The following is an 18219-nucleotide window of genomic DNA, read 5'->3' on the forward strand; positions in this document are numbered from 1 at the left end:
AATCAAAAAAATATATATATGGTGGAAAGCCTTAGCAGCAGAATTGGTGAGGCAGAAGAAAGAATATCTGAACTACAAGACATATCTTTGCATCTTACAGTCAGACCAAAAAGAAAGAGTGTAAGAGATTTATGGGATACTATCAAATGACCCAACATATGAGCCATAAGTTTTCCTGAAAGTGTGGAAAGAGAATGGACTAAAAGGTCTATTTAGTGAAATAATTACAGAAAACTTCCCCACTTTGGGGAAAAAAAGAGATGTCCAAGTACAGGAAGCACACAGAACTCCTAACAGACATGACAGAAAATACCTTCACCACAAAACATTTTCAAAATAAAACATAAAGAAAAGATTCGAAAATATTCATAAGAGAAACACCAGAGTATTTTCAAAGTATCTCCAATTAGGATCACAGCTGACTTCTCATCAGAAACTCTACAGGCTAAGAGAAACTGATACATCACTGGCCCAACTAATAAAAAAATAGATTGAAGACCCAAATCAATAAAACCAAGGATGATAATCTAAATGCAACAATAGACACCATGGAAATAAAAAAAAAGAATCATCAGGAACTACTACAGAGAGTGGTGTGCCAAAAAGTTGGGAAATATAAAAGAAATGGATAGATTCCTAGACACATACAAAATTGAGTTGTGAAGAAAGAAAACCTAAATAGATCAATAACCAAGATAGAAATTGAGTCAGTAATAAAGACCCTTCCAACAAAGAAAAACCCAGGACCAGATGGCTGCACTGCTGAATTCTAGTAGACATTTAAAGAAGAACTAATTATAGTTCTCTTCAAGCTATTCAAGACAATTGAAAAGGAAGCAATCCTCCCAAACTTCTGCTATGAACCCTACATCACCTTAATTCCTAAGCCCAAAAAAGATACAACAGAGAAAAATAACTCTAGACCAATATCCCGGATGGACCTAGATGTAAAAATCCTCAACAAAACATCGGCCAATTGAACCCAACAACACATAATAAATATCATTCACCCTGACAAAGTAGGATTTATCTCTGGTATGCAGGGGTAACAGTTGTAAATCAATAAATGTGTCATATCATATTAACAAACTGAAGAACAAAAACCATATGGTTATCTCAATAGATGCACAGAAAGCATTTGATTAAACACAATTTCATGAAGAAAACATTAAGCAAATCAGGTAGAGAAGGAACATTCCTCAACATATTGAAGGCAATTTAAGACAAACCCAAGGTCAGCATCCTATTTAATTGGGAAATGTTTGAAGCATTCCCTCTAAGATCTAGAACTAGACAAGGATGTTCATCCTCACCATTGCTATTTAAGATAGTCCTGGAAGATTTAACCAAACCATCAGGTGGGAAAAATAAACCAAAAGGATACAAACTGGAAAGGAAGAACCAAACACTTCCTATTTGCAGATGTCATGATTGTATATACAGGGGATCCTAAAGACTCCACTTAGAGATTATTATAACTCATAAAAGATTTTGGTAAAATGGCAGGATACAAAATCAACATGGAAAAAATCAATAACTTTTGTATACAAAGAGAATGCTATGGCTGAAAAAAGAACTTTTAAGATCTGTCCCATCCACAAGCTCCAAAAAAAACACATATCTGAAAACAATTTAACTAAGTATGTCAAAGATCTCTATGATGAAAAACACAAAACACTAAAGAAAGAAGTAGAAGTCCATAAAAATGGAAAATATCCATGTTCATGGATTGGAAAACTCAATATCATCAAAACATCAATACTACCAAAAGCAATTTAAAGATTCAATGAAATCCTAGTCAAAATATCAATAGCAATCATTGCAGATCTAGAAAAAATGATAAAAATCATAGGGAAGCACATGAAACTCTGAATAGCTAAAAAAAACTTACACAACAAAAACCAATCCAGAAGCATCACAACACCTGATTTCAAGACATACTACAGATTAGTTATAATCAAATCAGCCTGGTACTGGCACAAAAATTGATGGGCAGACCAATGGAGTAAAATAGAAAATCCAGAAAAAAATCCATGCATCTACAACCAACTTATCTTTGACAAAGGAGCTAAAATCAATCAATCCCTGGAGAATGGACAGTCTCTTCAACAAATGGTGCTGGTGAAACTGGATCACCAAGTGATCAAATTACTAGAAAACAACAATCCCATTTGTCGATTTTTGGCTTTGATTGCCTGTACATCTGGGGTGTTTTCCAACAGTTTTTCCTATGCCAATGTCTTGCAGTGCTTCCTCTATGTTCCTTCACTTTTATTTCACTCCAAAGCACTCTCATCAAATTCACTATGTTTTTAAGATTCATTGATGTTGTAACACAGATTCCCATTTTATGGCTGAATGATACTCTTCTAATCTATGCATCTCTCTCTCTCTCTCTCTCTCTCTCTCTCTCTATATATATATATATATAACATATACACTCATGAACACATGCTTATTTTGGTGGGCATTTAGATTGTTAATTCCTCGGCACTTCTTGTCTTTGGGATAAAATCAAGTAGATTGCTTCCACCTTATAGCTATTATAAATAATGCCACTACTAACATTGGTTTACATGTTTTTATTTGAACACCTGTTTTTAATTATATATTTAACTTTAACTGCTAACTTGTTCCACACTGACTACACCCATAACTTCCCTCCCACCCGCAACCCTCTCCTTTCCCACTCCCTCTCCCCTTCCATTCACAGCAAGATTCATTTTCAATTCTCTTTATATACAGAAGATCAGTTTAGTATATATTAAGTAAAAATTTCAACAGTTTGCCCACATATAGCAACACAAAGTGAAAAAAATACTGTTGGAGTACTAGTTATAGTATTAAATAACAGTGTACAGCACATTAAAGACAGAGATCCTACATAATATTTTTTTTTAAAATTAATTAATTTTCTATGCCATTTCCAATTTAACACCAGGTTTTTTTTTTTTCATTTCCAATTATCTTTATATACAGAAGATCGATTCAGTATAATGAGAGTATTGTAGGCATGGAAAGCCAAGATATCATGGAAAAGAAAAAAAAAGAAGAAGACCTAAATGAAAGATCTCTGTGAGTGAGATCCCAGTGGAAAGAACGGGGCCATCAAAGAAGGAGGTACCTTTCTCTGAAGGGAGGAGAGAACTTCCACTTTGACTATGACCCTATCGGAATAAGATCAAAGTCAGCGAACTCTAAAGGCTTCCATAGCCCTGGCAACTCATGACTAGAGCCTAGGGAGATTACTGACGCCATAAACAGGAGTGTCAAATTGTTAAGTCAGCAACAGGAGTCACTGTGTATTCCCACTAAAATTTAACATTCTTCTGGAAGGTCTAGTTAGTGCAATAAAAGAAGGGTGGGAGGAAGAGATAGGTTTCATCAATAGAAATCAAACTTTTCTATATACTAGCAATCATCAATTAGGAAATGTAACAGGAAAATAGTTTCCATTACCAATAAACAACTCTAAACTATCTAGAAATAAATCTTAAAAAAATCAAGGGAAATAGATACCTAATAAATGTTATGAAGCTAAAGTACATAAAAGACGAATGGAGAAACATACCAGATTCTTTGATGAGAAAATGCAATTTCACAAAATCTTCAATTCTCCCTGCATTAACCTACACATTTAATGTAACTTCTCTCAAATTCCAATAGGATTGTAGGGGTATATATTTGTTCTAATCTTCTGAAAGAAAAAAAATGCATGAGAATGGTTGAGAAGAGTGTGATGGCTTCAATGGGTCCCCCACAGGTTATATATTGGAATAACCTGCAATGTATGCCTGTCAAGTGGAACCTGCATTGTGGTGAGTGGGTTAAGCTGGGTGTCTGTGATACTGGCATCCCTTTTAGGCATCAATTTGAGTCCCAGCTTCTCCACTTCCAATTCAGCCCCCTGTTAATGTGCCTAACTGTCCAAGAATTGGACCCCTACAACCACAAAGAGAGACCTAGATGAAAGCTACTGGCTCCTAGTTTCAGTCTAGTCTAGCCCCTGTTGTTGTAGCTATTGGAAAGTGAATCAGCAGATGGAGCATCTCTCTCCCTCCCTGCCTTCCTCCCTTGCTCTCTGTAATTCCTCCAAATAACTAAATAAATCTTTAAAACGAAAAAGATAAGTGAGATCTTTAAAAGGTGATTAAGTCATGCATGAGACACGGTCTGCCCTCATAACCAGATTAATGCCATCAACAGGCAAACGAACAATGGATGAGTTAAGCCCCTTTTGCTCTGTCACTCTCAACCTCTTCTTTTTTTTAAAGATTTATTTATTTATTTGAAAGGCAGTTACAAAGAAGAGGCAGAGAGAGAACTTTCATCTGCTGGTTTATTCCCCAAATGGCTGCAATGGTAGGAGCTAGGCTGATCTGAAACCAGGAGCTTCCTCTGAGTCTCCCACATGGGTATAGCGGCCAAGCACTTGGGCCATCTTCTACTACTCTCCCAGGCCATAGCAGAGAGCTGGACTGGAAGTGGACCAGCTCGGACTGGAACCGGCACCCACATGGGATGCTGGCACTGCAAGCAGCAGCTTTACCCGCTCTGCCACAGTGCCAGCCCCTCAACCTCTTTCAACTTCTCACCTTCCACCATGGGAAGACCTCAGCAAGAAGACCCTCTCCAGATGCTGAAACATCAATATTGGACTTCTCAATCTCTAGAAGTATAAGAAGTAAATCTCTGTAATTTATAAACTATTCAGTCTCTGGTAATCTGTTATAGCAGCATAAAATGGAATAAGACAAAGATTCAGAAAAAAAATTACCACAGAGAGGTAATTACCAAATATTAAAATTAATGCTACAATATCTGAATTGAATGAAACTGGCAGAATAGACAAATGCATCACTGAAACAGATTCCACAAAACATATACATGCATATACAGGACTTTATTGAGTATTGGATTTGAAATTACTGAGGAAAGTGTAGTCTGTCCAACACATGATGTTAAGAAAACTTATTATCCACTTGGAATAAAAATTAGTTCCCCACCTCAGCCGTATACAAAGCCAAAACCTAGATGAAATAAAATTTTAAATATGAACAAAAAGCTAAGATAAACTACAGAAGACTGTACAATATAGAGTACAAACATTTTTTGTTTTTTAATGTCTTATAAAACTCAGGTGTTCTAAGAGAAGAGACTGAAAGGATGTATAGGTACAAAAAACTAGAAAACTGAGTGGAAATTCATCTATGACTTGGATGTGGTTTGTCTCTTCCAAAGGTTATGTTGAAATTTCATTCCCAATGTAACAGTGTTGAAAGGTAGTGAGACTCTTAAGTGTTTTTTGGATCATGAGCACAGAGCCTTCATGATTAATGCTGCTCTTTAGGAACTGGACTAATTCTCACAGGAGTGAGTTCTCATTCTTGTGTTTTAGTCAATCATGTAATTTTATTTTTTATTTTATTTTTTAACTAAAATTCAATATAGTTCATAGATATAATTCTAAGAATATAAAGAGTTTCCCTTACTCCCTTATATCCTCCCTTCCCCCTCTCTTATTTTTTTTGTTCTCATTCTTAAAGGATGGGGTTAGTTACTATCAGAGTGGGTTGTTAAAAAGTGAGCACACAGCTTGTGTTTTGCCTTTCTTGCATGTGCTTACTTGCCTTTCTGCCTGGTTATAATGAAGCACAAGGTCCACAGAAATGCAGCCTCCTGATCTTGGACTTCCAGTCTTTAGAACATGAGCTACATAAACTTCTTTCTTTTATAAATTATGTAGTCTTAGGTATTATAATAGCAACAGAAAACTAAGCTAGCAACTTTCAACAAAGTTAACAGCCAAATGTTAAAACCCCAGAACACAAGATATGAAGACAATATGAATGACAAACAGCTAAATACCTAATATATGAACTTATCAATGTGAAAAGAAAATAATGCTTTATTAAGGATATGAACTGGTCATAAACAGCTTGTTAATAAAAGAGAAATATTAAACATCATTAAACATAAAGAAAATTCTTAACCTCAATTTATCATCAAAATATGGAAAGTGAAACCACAAGGATATATTTGTTTACATGTTAAATGTCATCGATGGAAACAAAGACAATGCTAAAAAAGAAGTAGGAATCCTACATTTTTAGTAGAAGTCTAAATAAATATAGCCTTTCTGGATGGAAATTTGGCATTATCTATTTATATTTTAAATATACAAAGCTGTACACACAATTTCACTCTTAGGAGTTTATCTGACAAATGTAACTGGAGAAGTGACCAAAGTAAATTCATAATAACCAGAACAACATTTATAAGGAAAAATTGAGAACTAAAGGTCTATTCACACAGATTAATAAATGATGATATATTCATACACTGAAATATCTTGAACATTATATTATGCAATCATTTAAAGGAATACTAAATATATTTACCGAGGTCGAAAAAATCATATATTTATAGAAGTGTTAACTATAATGTTAACATGTCCTCCCCTTGTCATGGGAATTAGATGGGGGGAGGCTTCTATCTTAATTTTATTCACTTCTGAAATGGCTTTTTGTTTTGATAAGAAATATGTGGAGGGCTGGCGCCGTGGCTCATTTGGCTAATCCTCCGCCTATGGCGCCGGCATCCCATATGAGCGCTAGTTCTAGTCCCAGTTGCTCCTCTTCCAATCCAGCTCTCTGCTGTGGCCTGGGAGGGCTGTGAAGGATGGCACAAGTGCTTGGGCTCTTGCACCCGCATGGGAGACAGGGAGGAATCACCTGGCTCCTGGCTTCGACCATGGTGGCCATTTGGGGGGGTGAACCAATGGAAGGAAGACCTTTCTCTCTTTCTCACTGTCTATAACTCTACCTGTCAAATAAATTTTTTAAAAAAGAAAGGTACTTTTAAAGTTTAACAGTGAAATCTGAGGTAATGTAATATAGAGTTAAAAAGAAAAATCCTCTATTTATACAGTGATATCACAGTTTTAAAGGTATATATTAAAAATCCATAAAACAGCGGGGGGGGCGTGGGGAGAACGCCAAACTTACAATTGTGGTTATCTGTTTTTGAGTGTTCTGTCTTATAGTCTTCATTATAGTTTATGCTTTTAATTTATTTCATGAGTATACATTCCTTTGATAAAAATTATTTTTGAAGGCTAAAGGACAGGCAGGAATTTGGAAAATGGCAGGTCAAATTAACAGGGCTATCTGCACAGGTTTACAGCAAATTTATAAATCACCAAATAGGAAGCAACCAAGATGTCCTTCAATGGGAGGATAAATAAATTGTGGTTTGTCAATAAAATAGGCTATTTCCAAGTGATGCTATGACTGGTACTGAAACAGTATTTTTATACTTTGCGTTTCTGTGTGGGCGCAGACTGATGAGGTCTTTGCTAATTATATACTGAAGTGATCTTCTGTATATAAAGAGAATTGGAAATGAAAAAAAAAAACCTGGTGTTAAAATGGAAATGGCATAGAAAATTAATTATTTTGAAAAAAAAAATTATGTAGGATCTCTGTCTTTAATGTGCTGTACATTGCTATTTAATGCTATAATTAGTAATCCAATGGTAGTTTTTTCACTTGATGTTGCTATATGGGCAAAATGTTGAAATCTTTACCTAATATATACTAAACTGATCTTCTGTATACAAAGAGAATTGAAAATGAATCTTTACATGAATGGAAGGGGAAAGGGAGCGGGAGGGGGGAGGGTTGCGGGCGGGAGGGAAGTTATGGGAGGGGGGAAGCCATTGTAACCCATAAGCTATACTTTGGAAATTTATATTCATTAAATAAAAGTTTAATAAAAAAAAATAAAAAATAAAAAAAAATGAAGCTTAAAATAGGCTATTTCCTAATGACTGGAAAGGAAAGAGGTATTGAGTCACAGAAAGGCATCAATCTTAAATGCCAACTGCTAGGTGAAAGACATACTCTGAAAAGGTTTTCATATTGTATGATGTCAATTATATGACTTTCTGAAAAGTGTAAAATTATAGTAATCATTGAAAGTTCAAAGTTACTGCCAGAGGTTGAGAGGGTTCAGTAGGCAAAGCAGATGGAGATTTCAGGTCAGCGAGACTATTCTCTATAATACATGACACATTTGTCAAAATCTATAGAATTCTATAGCACAAAGAGTGAATTCTGATGTATATAAATTTTATAAAGTCATTTAGGAGATTGAGGAATCCTATGAATGGAATTTAGAATGTTACAAAACAACGTAACTAGATTAAAGTATATGAAACGATGGCACTGTGGGAAGGGAAGTTCTAACTTGGGAAATGAATGAAAAGTGTAAGACAAATGGCAAAACAATGGTACATTAGCACTCTAAATAAAATTGTTTCCCACGAGGATACGTACAAGTTAACAATTCTGATATTGATATAATTGTGTACTAGAACTGAACAATTAAGTAAATGGAAGGCAGCTAGTGGAAACAAGGTTTCTTACTATTGCAGGGAGAAGCTACAGATAAGTGGAAAAAGCTTGAATGATCCATATGGATTATAAATGATCATTCTGGTAATATATTAGAACTGAAAATATTAGTAAGATCTCACATTTAGCTTACTTTGTACATATATATATATATATATACACCTTTAAATATATACCTTTAAAACTATTGTATCACTGTATAATCTAATCTGGAACAATTTAATCAACAAAATAAAATAGTACTGGGTTGTAACCTGAATGAGAAAATATCTGTGAGTCCATATTGATATAAATACATTATTAAATAAATGGCCCTATGCAAAAGAATTCCAAATAAATTATGTAGATACTCCACCCCTATGTAGGTAGAGCATAACTCTCCAACGAAGTGTGGACTATTTGTAGTAACTTCTTTCTGAATAGTACAATATTAATAATGGGGGGCATGAATAACGCTTCAGTGGATGAAACTAACACACACAGCTAGGGACCAAGGTCAACATCAACAGTAATGTCATGTTGACAATAGGTATGCTTATTATGTTATAAAAATGGCACTTGACCCCTGTGATCTTTATTCTAAGAACCCGTAACCCCAGTTTAATCATGAGAAACCATCTGCCAAATTCTACTTGAGGTATACATCTAAAAACACAGGAGCAAGGGTGTGAATGAAGCAAGGCAAGGCCATTTCCCTATGGCTTCTGAGCACATGATATGTAGTTCATACCAGTAAAGACTTACACAGAAGGCATATATCTACAAGGAAATGTATGACAGAAGTTCATCAATAGAAGACTATGTGGTCAGGACTCTGATTTAGCCAGCTGAAAAAGAAAATACACACACACACAAATCTACATAAAAACTAATTCATGTATTTGAGATTCAATCCACATTCCTAAAATAAGAAATATGGTATATGTTTCAGTCTGTCACCAGTACCACAATGCTTTTTCCTAGATTCTTTGGAAGCCTAAGACAATTTATAAGGAATATAAATCATAGTGACTCAGAATCTTATGGCAATTTATTTGATGTAATGACACCCACTTGGGTGTTGTGGAAAGCAAAGCACAAACATTTTTTCTCCAAATGGATCACTCTAACTAAATGATCATATACCAAAGTTTTTAAAGTGCATCCCCCGCCCCGATATCATCTTATATTCTATTCAGTTTCATTTCCTTCAATTACTTGCTAGAAAGTTCCTAACAGGAAGCCAAAACTCTGACTTCTTGAAACATCTTAATTGATCTGACCTATGGAGGTATTCCAAGTAAATGTTATTTTTCCCTAATAGATCTTCAATTCTTTCACAAAAATATCACAAACTTTGGGCTTCAAATTAAAAGACTTGATTTTTTTTTTCAATAACTGCTCTGTGTCTGTAAACTAGTCCTATCTTGGTCACTTTCCAAGTTGAGTGTATCCATTATAATTGTGGCATTCTAATAACGACCCTATCTCTCAACATAAACTCTGAAGTACAGAATAAAACATTATGAAGGCTTTCTTTATTCTGGACATCATGCCTCTATTAAACGGAGCCTAAAAGTTCATTATGTGTGTGTACACTGTAACTTTGCATAACTAGTTCATTTCAAACTTAGCAATAAATTAAAACCAAAGCTATGGGGCCGGTGCTGTGGCGCAGCATGTTAAAGCCCTGGCCTGAAGCGCCGGCATCCCATATGGGCACTGGTTCTAGTCCCGGCTGCTCCTCTTCCGTTCCAGCTCTCTGTTATGGCCTGGGGAAGCAGCGGAAGATAGCCCAAGTCCTTGGGCCCCTGCACCCACGTGGGAGACCAGGGAGAAGCACCTGGCTCCTGGCTTCGGATCAGCTCAGGTCCGACTGTTGCGGCCATCTGGGGAGTGAACCAGTGGATGGAAGACCTCTCTCTCTGTCTCTACCTCTCTCTGTAACTCTGTCTTTCAAACAAATAAAATAAATGTTAAAAAAAATCACTCTTCTTCACATGTGCTACTGTTAAAACATATACCACTTACCCTTGGTAACTATATTTTTGACACAAAAGTACAGGACTCCACATTAGATTCTATTCAATGTAACCCTGCCAGATTTGGCTATTTTTTCTCAAACTCTGAGGACCTTTGGATCTTGTTAGTGCCATTCAGTATACTTATTTTGCTTTCTACTTCGATATAATTTGCAATAGCATAGGCATACTATTTTATTTTTTCATGCTAGTCATTAAAAATGGAATATGACGTTGGGAGCCTATGTCCACAGTGATTGTCACATTGTTGAACACAGTCGATTCAAATTACTAACCTATTATCCTGTTATTATTATGTAGCTCAGTATTCATTTTATCCTCAAGGGGATTTTGAGAAGTTTTCAAATGCCTTAGTGATACACACAATATTTATTGACTTCTGAGTTTTCTGGGAAGTACTTCAATAGACAGCAGGCATATTCCAGAACAGCTGAAGCATAAGTGAGTGGTTCATTTTGATTGTCAATTTAGGCAACATATCATATGTATCAGGCCACTGTGGAAAGAAGTACTGAAGTTTCAAATATTAGTCATGACTCAAAAGTCAGAAAGGTAAAACTCTAAATTGCAGTTATTGATTTGTAACAAAGCCGATTCTGACATGCCTTTTAATGTAATCTGCTCCAAGGTGAATTTCTACAGAAATATATTTATTTAACAAAAAATACCACCCAGCATATAATTTATTACAAAATCTCTATGATAGATTAATAGACCAGTAGAATTTTAAAAACTTAGGGAAAAGCAGTATAGCATGCTGGTTAAGAGCACACCCTGGAATCTCAGACCTGGGTTAAAATCTTGACCATGACTTAATAACAGTGTAATATTGCAGAAGATACTTAATCTTTGTTAGCTTAATCTGTAAAATAGGGAAGATAACCTCAGTTATATTAGTTATCTTTTAGGGTTATTATGAAAATTGAACATGTTAGTTATTATTATCTCAATAAAATAGATATTAATTTAACCTGATAAGACAATCTTGTGAAAACCAAGTTCATCAACTATTCTTCTAATAATGAACTGAATAGTCTTTTCTGGAATCACCTTAAATTTGCTTATCTCCATATTGTACCAAAATTCCTATCTTAGGGAGCTCCTATCTGTGCTCAGATATCTCAACACAATTAGAGCTATATACCTCACTTCATGCCTATTTGGTGAATAATATCTTTATACATTGGGATAAGTAACTTTTTCAAGGTTACATTTCCCAAACTTTTGAGTTTGTTGGTTTAGAGTAGCTTTTGCCAAGGGTTTTTAGCTATCATGAAAGTGTCTAAAACCTCACCAAATACATGCAGCACCTGCTGAAGCTTGTTCATTTGGTGTCTTCAGTCTAACATCTGTTTCTCTTTTACAAAATTGGTTACTGCCAGAGTCTCCTAAGAGAATTCTGAGAAGAGTCACTGGAGAACAGGCCCTTAACTCTTGCTCTTCCTCCCATAAACAATTCAAATGACCACTTGCAAGCAAAAATCAAGCAAATTCTGTACAAAATACAACAGACCTGTCAAGGAATTTCTGAAAAGCATTACACTGATGGATCACACTGAAGGATATCATAAACCAGAGGAAATTCTAAGACATCCTGACAAAGAAAAAAAATCCAAGCAGAAACCCACCAATATCTTCTTAAGTTTAAAAGAGCAAGGGTGGGGCCTGTGCCGTGCATAGTGGGTAAAGCCACCATCTTCAGTGCCACATCCCATATGGGAGCCAGTTCAACCCCAGCTGCTCCACTTCCAATCCAGCTCTCTGCTATAACCTGGGAAAGCCGTAGAAGATGGCCCAAGTCCTTGGGCCTCTGCACCTCTGTGGGAGACCTGGAAGAAGCTCCTGGCTCCTGGCTTCAGACCAGTGCAGCTTCAGCCACTGGGGCCATCTAGGGAGTGAACCAGTGGATGGAAGACTGTCTCTGCCTCTCTGTAGCTCTGCCGTTAAAATAAATAAATAAATCTTTAAAAAAAAAAAGAGCAAGGGTTAGACATGGGTGCAGGCAATAGAAGACTGGCATGAGAACCTATTAGAAGTTGAGGAACTCTTCAAAACTTCTGTTATATTTAAGCTTAATATATTTTTAAAATAAAATAGTATCAAACTAGAAATATCACAGTCATCAGTTAGTTTACTTTTTTACATATTCTAAATCAAACTGTATAACGAACATTTCTATCAAAACAGTCTAGCCCAGGGCTGCAGTTATGAATGCATTTGAGGCTAATGTGATGTCTGAATATGAACCCATTTATGAAATTGAGACAGAGCCTAAATGGCTCTCTTGCCACCCCAACCTAATCCCAGGCTAGGCTGACAAGAATTACTCCATTCGTTACCATTTTGGGGCTTCCATTGTTACTATTTTGACACTGCAAATCAACAGAATCTGAAGCAGTCTGCTCCCTACCACAGCGCAAGTTCAGCCATACCTAAATACAGGTGTTTCTTATGGTTTCTCAACAAATAAAAGGTGGTCCCAAACCAACTCAACAATCCCCTTTACTGCACCACTAGGGTTGGTTTCAGTGCTGCACTTCTACATATGACTCCTCCTGCCTCTTGCCACCCACTCCAAGTGGTTAAATTGTTTATAATAACACTTACCTGAAATAGAGGCTGGTAGAGCAAATGAATAAAGTTGTCTTGGGGATGAGGTTCTCCGGCTGGCGTTGCATCTGGCCCTAGCTCCTTTCAGACTAGCTCAACATGCAAACACAGAGCCAGCAATATAAATTTATACCACACAGCAGTCCAGTCTAAGTTTAGTGAGGGAATGACAAGCCAGTAAACAGCAAAAGGATACAAGAACTGCTTCACTCATTGGAGGAAGAAGGATAGCAGATCAGGATGTACAGAAGAAAATCCAAAACAAAAAAAGCCTGTGAGAAGGATCTACAACATAATAGTAGGAAATTAAGTCATGTAAGAGATGAAGAACAGTTAAAAGTAATTTTAAAATGTCAAAATAAAGTTATAAACAAAAATTAATGAACTAGAAAAAATAGATTTAATTCATTAAATCATTTAAAGGAGAAAACAAAATACATTTAAAAAATAGATAAACATTTGGCAAAGCTACTTAAACAATTCTCTGTTCCTTGAATATATGAAATTCATCTGAGCCAGACCTCAGAAAATATCGTTTTTCCCACAAATCTTGATTTATTGCTGTTTTCTATGCCTACAATTTTAGCATTTATTTCTGTATAAAATAATTCACATCATTAAAATTCTTACATTTATTACAACAGACTTTGTGATTATCTCAAACACTCATCATATTGTAGTGAGATTAATAAATGACCATTTCCTAAGGTGTGTAGGTGCATTTAGAGGGACAAAAAGTGAATTTTTTACTCTAAGTTTGAGAAATGCTAAGTTAAACAAAGTTAATTTTTTTAACTTAAAAATCTACTCATTTTCAAAGAAATAATACCAACCAATATTTTCTGAGTCTCCAAATGGGACTACAATACACAGCATTTTTCATTTACCCATTCCTAGAGGAATGTTTTTTCATAAAACACAATTTGGAATTGATGCAGCAAACATAGTCTGGCTAAAATGATAAATAAGACAAATATGTCACTACCACCATTATTATTTAACACTGGCTAAAATGTTTAACCCATGCAGTTAAATATTAAAAAGGAAAACATATAACTTACCATTGATACAACTGCTTACCAGGAAAAATCAAAAAGAGTCAACTGGATATCTCTGAAATTAATAGATTCCAATAAACTGCCAATCTAAAATAATCTATTAAATTATTCAATATAGAAAAAATAACCACAGGTAACAAAGAGTTCCCATTAGCAGTATCAATGTGTTCCCTGACTGTCTTATTATCTAGGAATACAGTTATCAAAAATTAAATAGAACTTGAATAAATAAAATCTTGAAGGATATAACAGCTTTTTAAAACTGAGGTAATATATCGTTTCAGAAAAGCAATGAAATTCTGTAATTTTCAGCATTGTATCTATTTAATACAATCTCAAATGAATTCCCAATTTATTTTGGAGGAAACCTCTTATCTATAAAGTTCATCTCATAAAATAAACATGTCAGAATCATCCAAAATTTTGTAAAGAAATTAAAAAATTTTAAAAAGCTCAAAATGAACACTCACCTGAATTGACAATGAAGACTTATTTCTAACTCAGTAACTATAGGTTGGTGGACTGGGGCTAAAATGTTCACTGGAAATAAAGAGAATCCAAACACAGAATAAAATATATTCCCTTCGGGGAAAAAAAGTTAGAATACCTGAATCCATACATCAAAGTAATTCCACATAGGGAAGATGTTTTAAATAAAACCATAAATGTTAGAGAAACCATAGGGTAAGATTTATATAATTTTGGAGTGGAATAACTCTGTCAAACATGATCCTGTAGCCAGAGGCAAAAAGGAAAAGATTTATCCATTTTTAATTTTTTTTATTTTTTTTAGTCATTTTAATGCATTTTTCCCTGTGCACAAGAGAAGTAACTGATAAAGTCAAAGAATACACTTTCCTTTATACATAGCAGTTAAAGTAATGCAAACATCACATGACACTTTCAGTGAAAGTTACATTTCCAATTACAAATCAAAATGCATCTTAGGGTCTTCACGGGAGAAGCTGAGAAGGAAGTCTTAGGTAAAAAGCACTTTCCTGGCATTACTACACTGATCCTTCAGGCTGCACAAAGATTAAAGTCATATACAGTCAATCTGCAAATGTTGACACAATGTTACACTGTAAGTTTTCTGTACAATTAAATGTATACTTAGATATACCAGGATAAACATTTCTACTATATTTTAACTGAACTTGCCTAGCCAACATTTTCACTGAGGAATTTATCAAATATGCTGTAAGATTCTACAAAACTGTGAGACATACCTAGCTCCAGAATATTTCTGATATTCTTTCTCCTTTTGGTTACACATTCTCTGCTCATATTCTACTGCAATATTTCTAGATGTACAGTTCCAATTGTGCTTACTATACTGTGTACAAATATAGCAAAAAAAGATCAACGAATGGTACAAATCTTACAGCATTTTGCTAGCAAAAATACATGCCAAAGTCACAATAAGCAATATTGTACCACAAATTAGAGCTTCAAATAATTTGCTTGTTTTTAATATCTTCATTCTACATTAAATTACTATCATAGGCTAATGTTTAAAATGCAAATAAATCAGACATCTGTAGGACAAAACTTGTTCACCCAACTGTGAAGGCTGATACTTGTTTCCAAAAATCACAATAAATGCAGGATAAAGAGAAGTGTTCGCATGCAACACCTTTGAGTGAAACAGCATTGATCCCCACCATTCAAAACAGAGAAGGAAATCAAAGAAAGAAAACAAAGAGGGAGACAGGAGGAAAAGAGAGGGAGAGGGAGAGGAAAAAGGGAAAGGGGAAAGGGGGAGGGAAGAAAGGGGGAAGGGGGAAGGGAGAAAAGAAGGAAAGAGGGAGGGAAGGACTCCACCTTAAAATGCATCATATTAAGATTTATAACTAGACAGATTTAAAAGCATCAAAATCAAAGTAAAGCACAATTTTGTGTGTTTTTAAAGATTTAAGAGCCATTATCAAAAATAAGATACATTTTTTTCAAGGTACAGAAATGTAATTACGAGGGCTGCGAGCCCAGCAGCCTCTCAATGGCTGCATTGATGTCGCCTCCTGTTGCTATTAGAGCCTGCAAGTTTGCTTCACGATTTAAGAACCCCATTGCGTTGAGCTGTTCCAGTTGCTGCTGAAATCTGACTTCTGGATTCGGCAGCTGTGGAGGATTTGCTCCAGCCAGAGCCTGCACCATTTGCTGAATGAACTGCTGGTTTGGTCCAGCTTCTGATGTTGGACTCGTGGTTTCACTGGGTGCAGAGTTGGACACGTTGGGCCCAGTGGAGCCACCAGAGCCACTGGACCCGGGGGTGCCTGCTGGACCAGTGGGTCCTATGGGCCCAATGGGGCCTATCGGGGTAAAAGGGACTATAGGGCCTATGGGGCCTATGGGAGTGACCGGGCCTACCGGGCCTATGGCGGTTCCCAGCACTCCCACTCCCACACCTGGAGTGAAGCTTGGGATGAGGCCAGGGGCTTCAGTGGCTAATGTCTGTAGCCCCTGCTGGATCTGCATTAAAGCCTGCATTGCTCTTGGGTTTGACATGGCTGATAGTGTGTCTGGATTCTGCATCTGCTGCAGGAAAGCTGGGAGCTGTGGACGCATCTGCTCCTGCAGCTGAGGATTTGCAGTGAATAGAGGGCTATTCAGCATCATCTGTGCAGCCAAATCCGGATTCTGGCTCAGTGACTGCATCATGCTTCTCATGTAGGGTGCAGACAGCATATTCTGAATCAGCTGGGGGTTTTCTGTTATCTGTTGCAGCAGACTCTGCATTCCTGGAGTACTGAAGATGCTGGCGACATAATTAGCTGCAGCCACGGTGTTCCCAGTAGCATTGCTGGAGCCACTGCCAGATCCACTTCCACTGCTTGTGGTCGTGCTGGTGGTCGCAGAACTCTGTGTGGCCGGTGGTGGCGCCCATGGATTAGGTAGTGGATCTCGATTTTCTGTGCGGGAAGGCTGAGTACCTTCTCCAGAGGAGGAACTGCTCCCGACCGAGGCAAACGGATTACCCCCAAACTGCTCTTGTGCGGCATTCAGCATCGGTTCTTGAATGTCAGTGTACATGCGCCGTAGTGCATTGTAGCCACCTGGGATGCTTTCGAGATTGCTGAGAGCCAGGTCTTGATTTCTCATCATCTCTTGCATCATGGCTGGATTCCTGGCAATTTCAAGGGTCTGCCTCATTATATCTGGGTTGTTGAGCAGGTGACTGATTTCTGGATTTCTCTGAATCAATTGTTGCATCTGTGGATTGGCCATAATGAGCTGCCTCATCAGATCAGGATTCGAAAGCATACTCTGAACAAAGGGATTTTCCATAATTTGGATCATCATTTCAGGGCTGGCCATGAGCTGCTGCTGCATCTGGCTCTGGAGCTCAGAGAAGCTGGTTGAGCTCAAGCCTAGGCTGCTAAGGCCTGCAAGTCCTCCCAGGCTCCCCAACCCAAAAGGGTTGCTATTTGTGGAAATAGGTGTGGAGTTACTCCTGGGAGTCGACGCCGAGGTAGTAGTAGTTCCCGCGGCACTGCTAGCCTGTGTAGTGGACTGGCCCTGAGGTCGATTCTGGCTTTTGATGACAAGGTGAACAGTCAGTCCATCATGGATGCCATGCTGCATCAAGGTATCTTGATCTTTTAAGATCTTTCCGGCAAAAATCAGCACTAGCTGATCGGTTTGAGATTTGAAGCGTTTCGAAATCGCTTCCTTAAACTGCTGGACCGAGCTATTTTCGGGCACTGCGAACTCCTCTTTCTCTTTGGGGGTCTTCACAGTGACTTTAATGATTTTGGGCTCGGCCGGTGTGGCGGCCGAGCCTTGGGCCGCACCAGGGCCGCGGGAGGGGCGCGGGGGGCCGCTGCTTTCGCCATTCTCAGCCATGGCGGCCGCGGTGACGCAGGCGGGCAGGGAAGGCGCGGGCGGGCGAGACACAGCGAGGGAAAGAGGAAGGAAGGAGGCGCCGCCGCAGCGGGCTGGGTCGGGCCGGGCGGGGAGAGCGGAGCACGGTACCTCTGTGATGAGAACTGCGGTTCCCTGGTCCTCCGGTGGAGAGAGGGCTCAGCGTAGGCCTCAGGCTGAGGTCTCCGCGCTCAGGTCTCTGGGCCTCCGCTGCCGCCGCTTGTGATCCGACCGCGCGCACTCCCAGCA

General features: G+C 37.6%; 1 protein-coding gene across 1 annotated transcript; it reads right to left on the bottom strand.

The window, feature by feature from the left end:
- Positions 1-14847: 14847 nt before the first annotated feature.
- On the bottom strand, positions 14848-18219 carry UBQLN2 (ubiquilin 2). Its single transcript, XM_062183917.1, has one exon. The coding sequence runs from the start codon at positions 17950-17952 to the stop codon at positions 16075-16077; it is 1878 nt and encodes a 625-aa protein (XP_062039901.1). The 5' UTR covers positions 17953-18219; the 3' UTR covers positions 14848-16074.

Source organism: Lepus europaeus, chromosome X (assembly GCF_033115175.1).
Source record: "Lepus europaeus isolate LE1 chromosome X, mLepTim1.pri, whole genome shotgun sequence".
Taxonomy (NCBI): domain Eukaryota; kingdom Metazoa; phylum Chordata; class Mammalia; order Lagomorpha; family Leporidae; genus Lepus; species Lepus europaeus.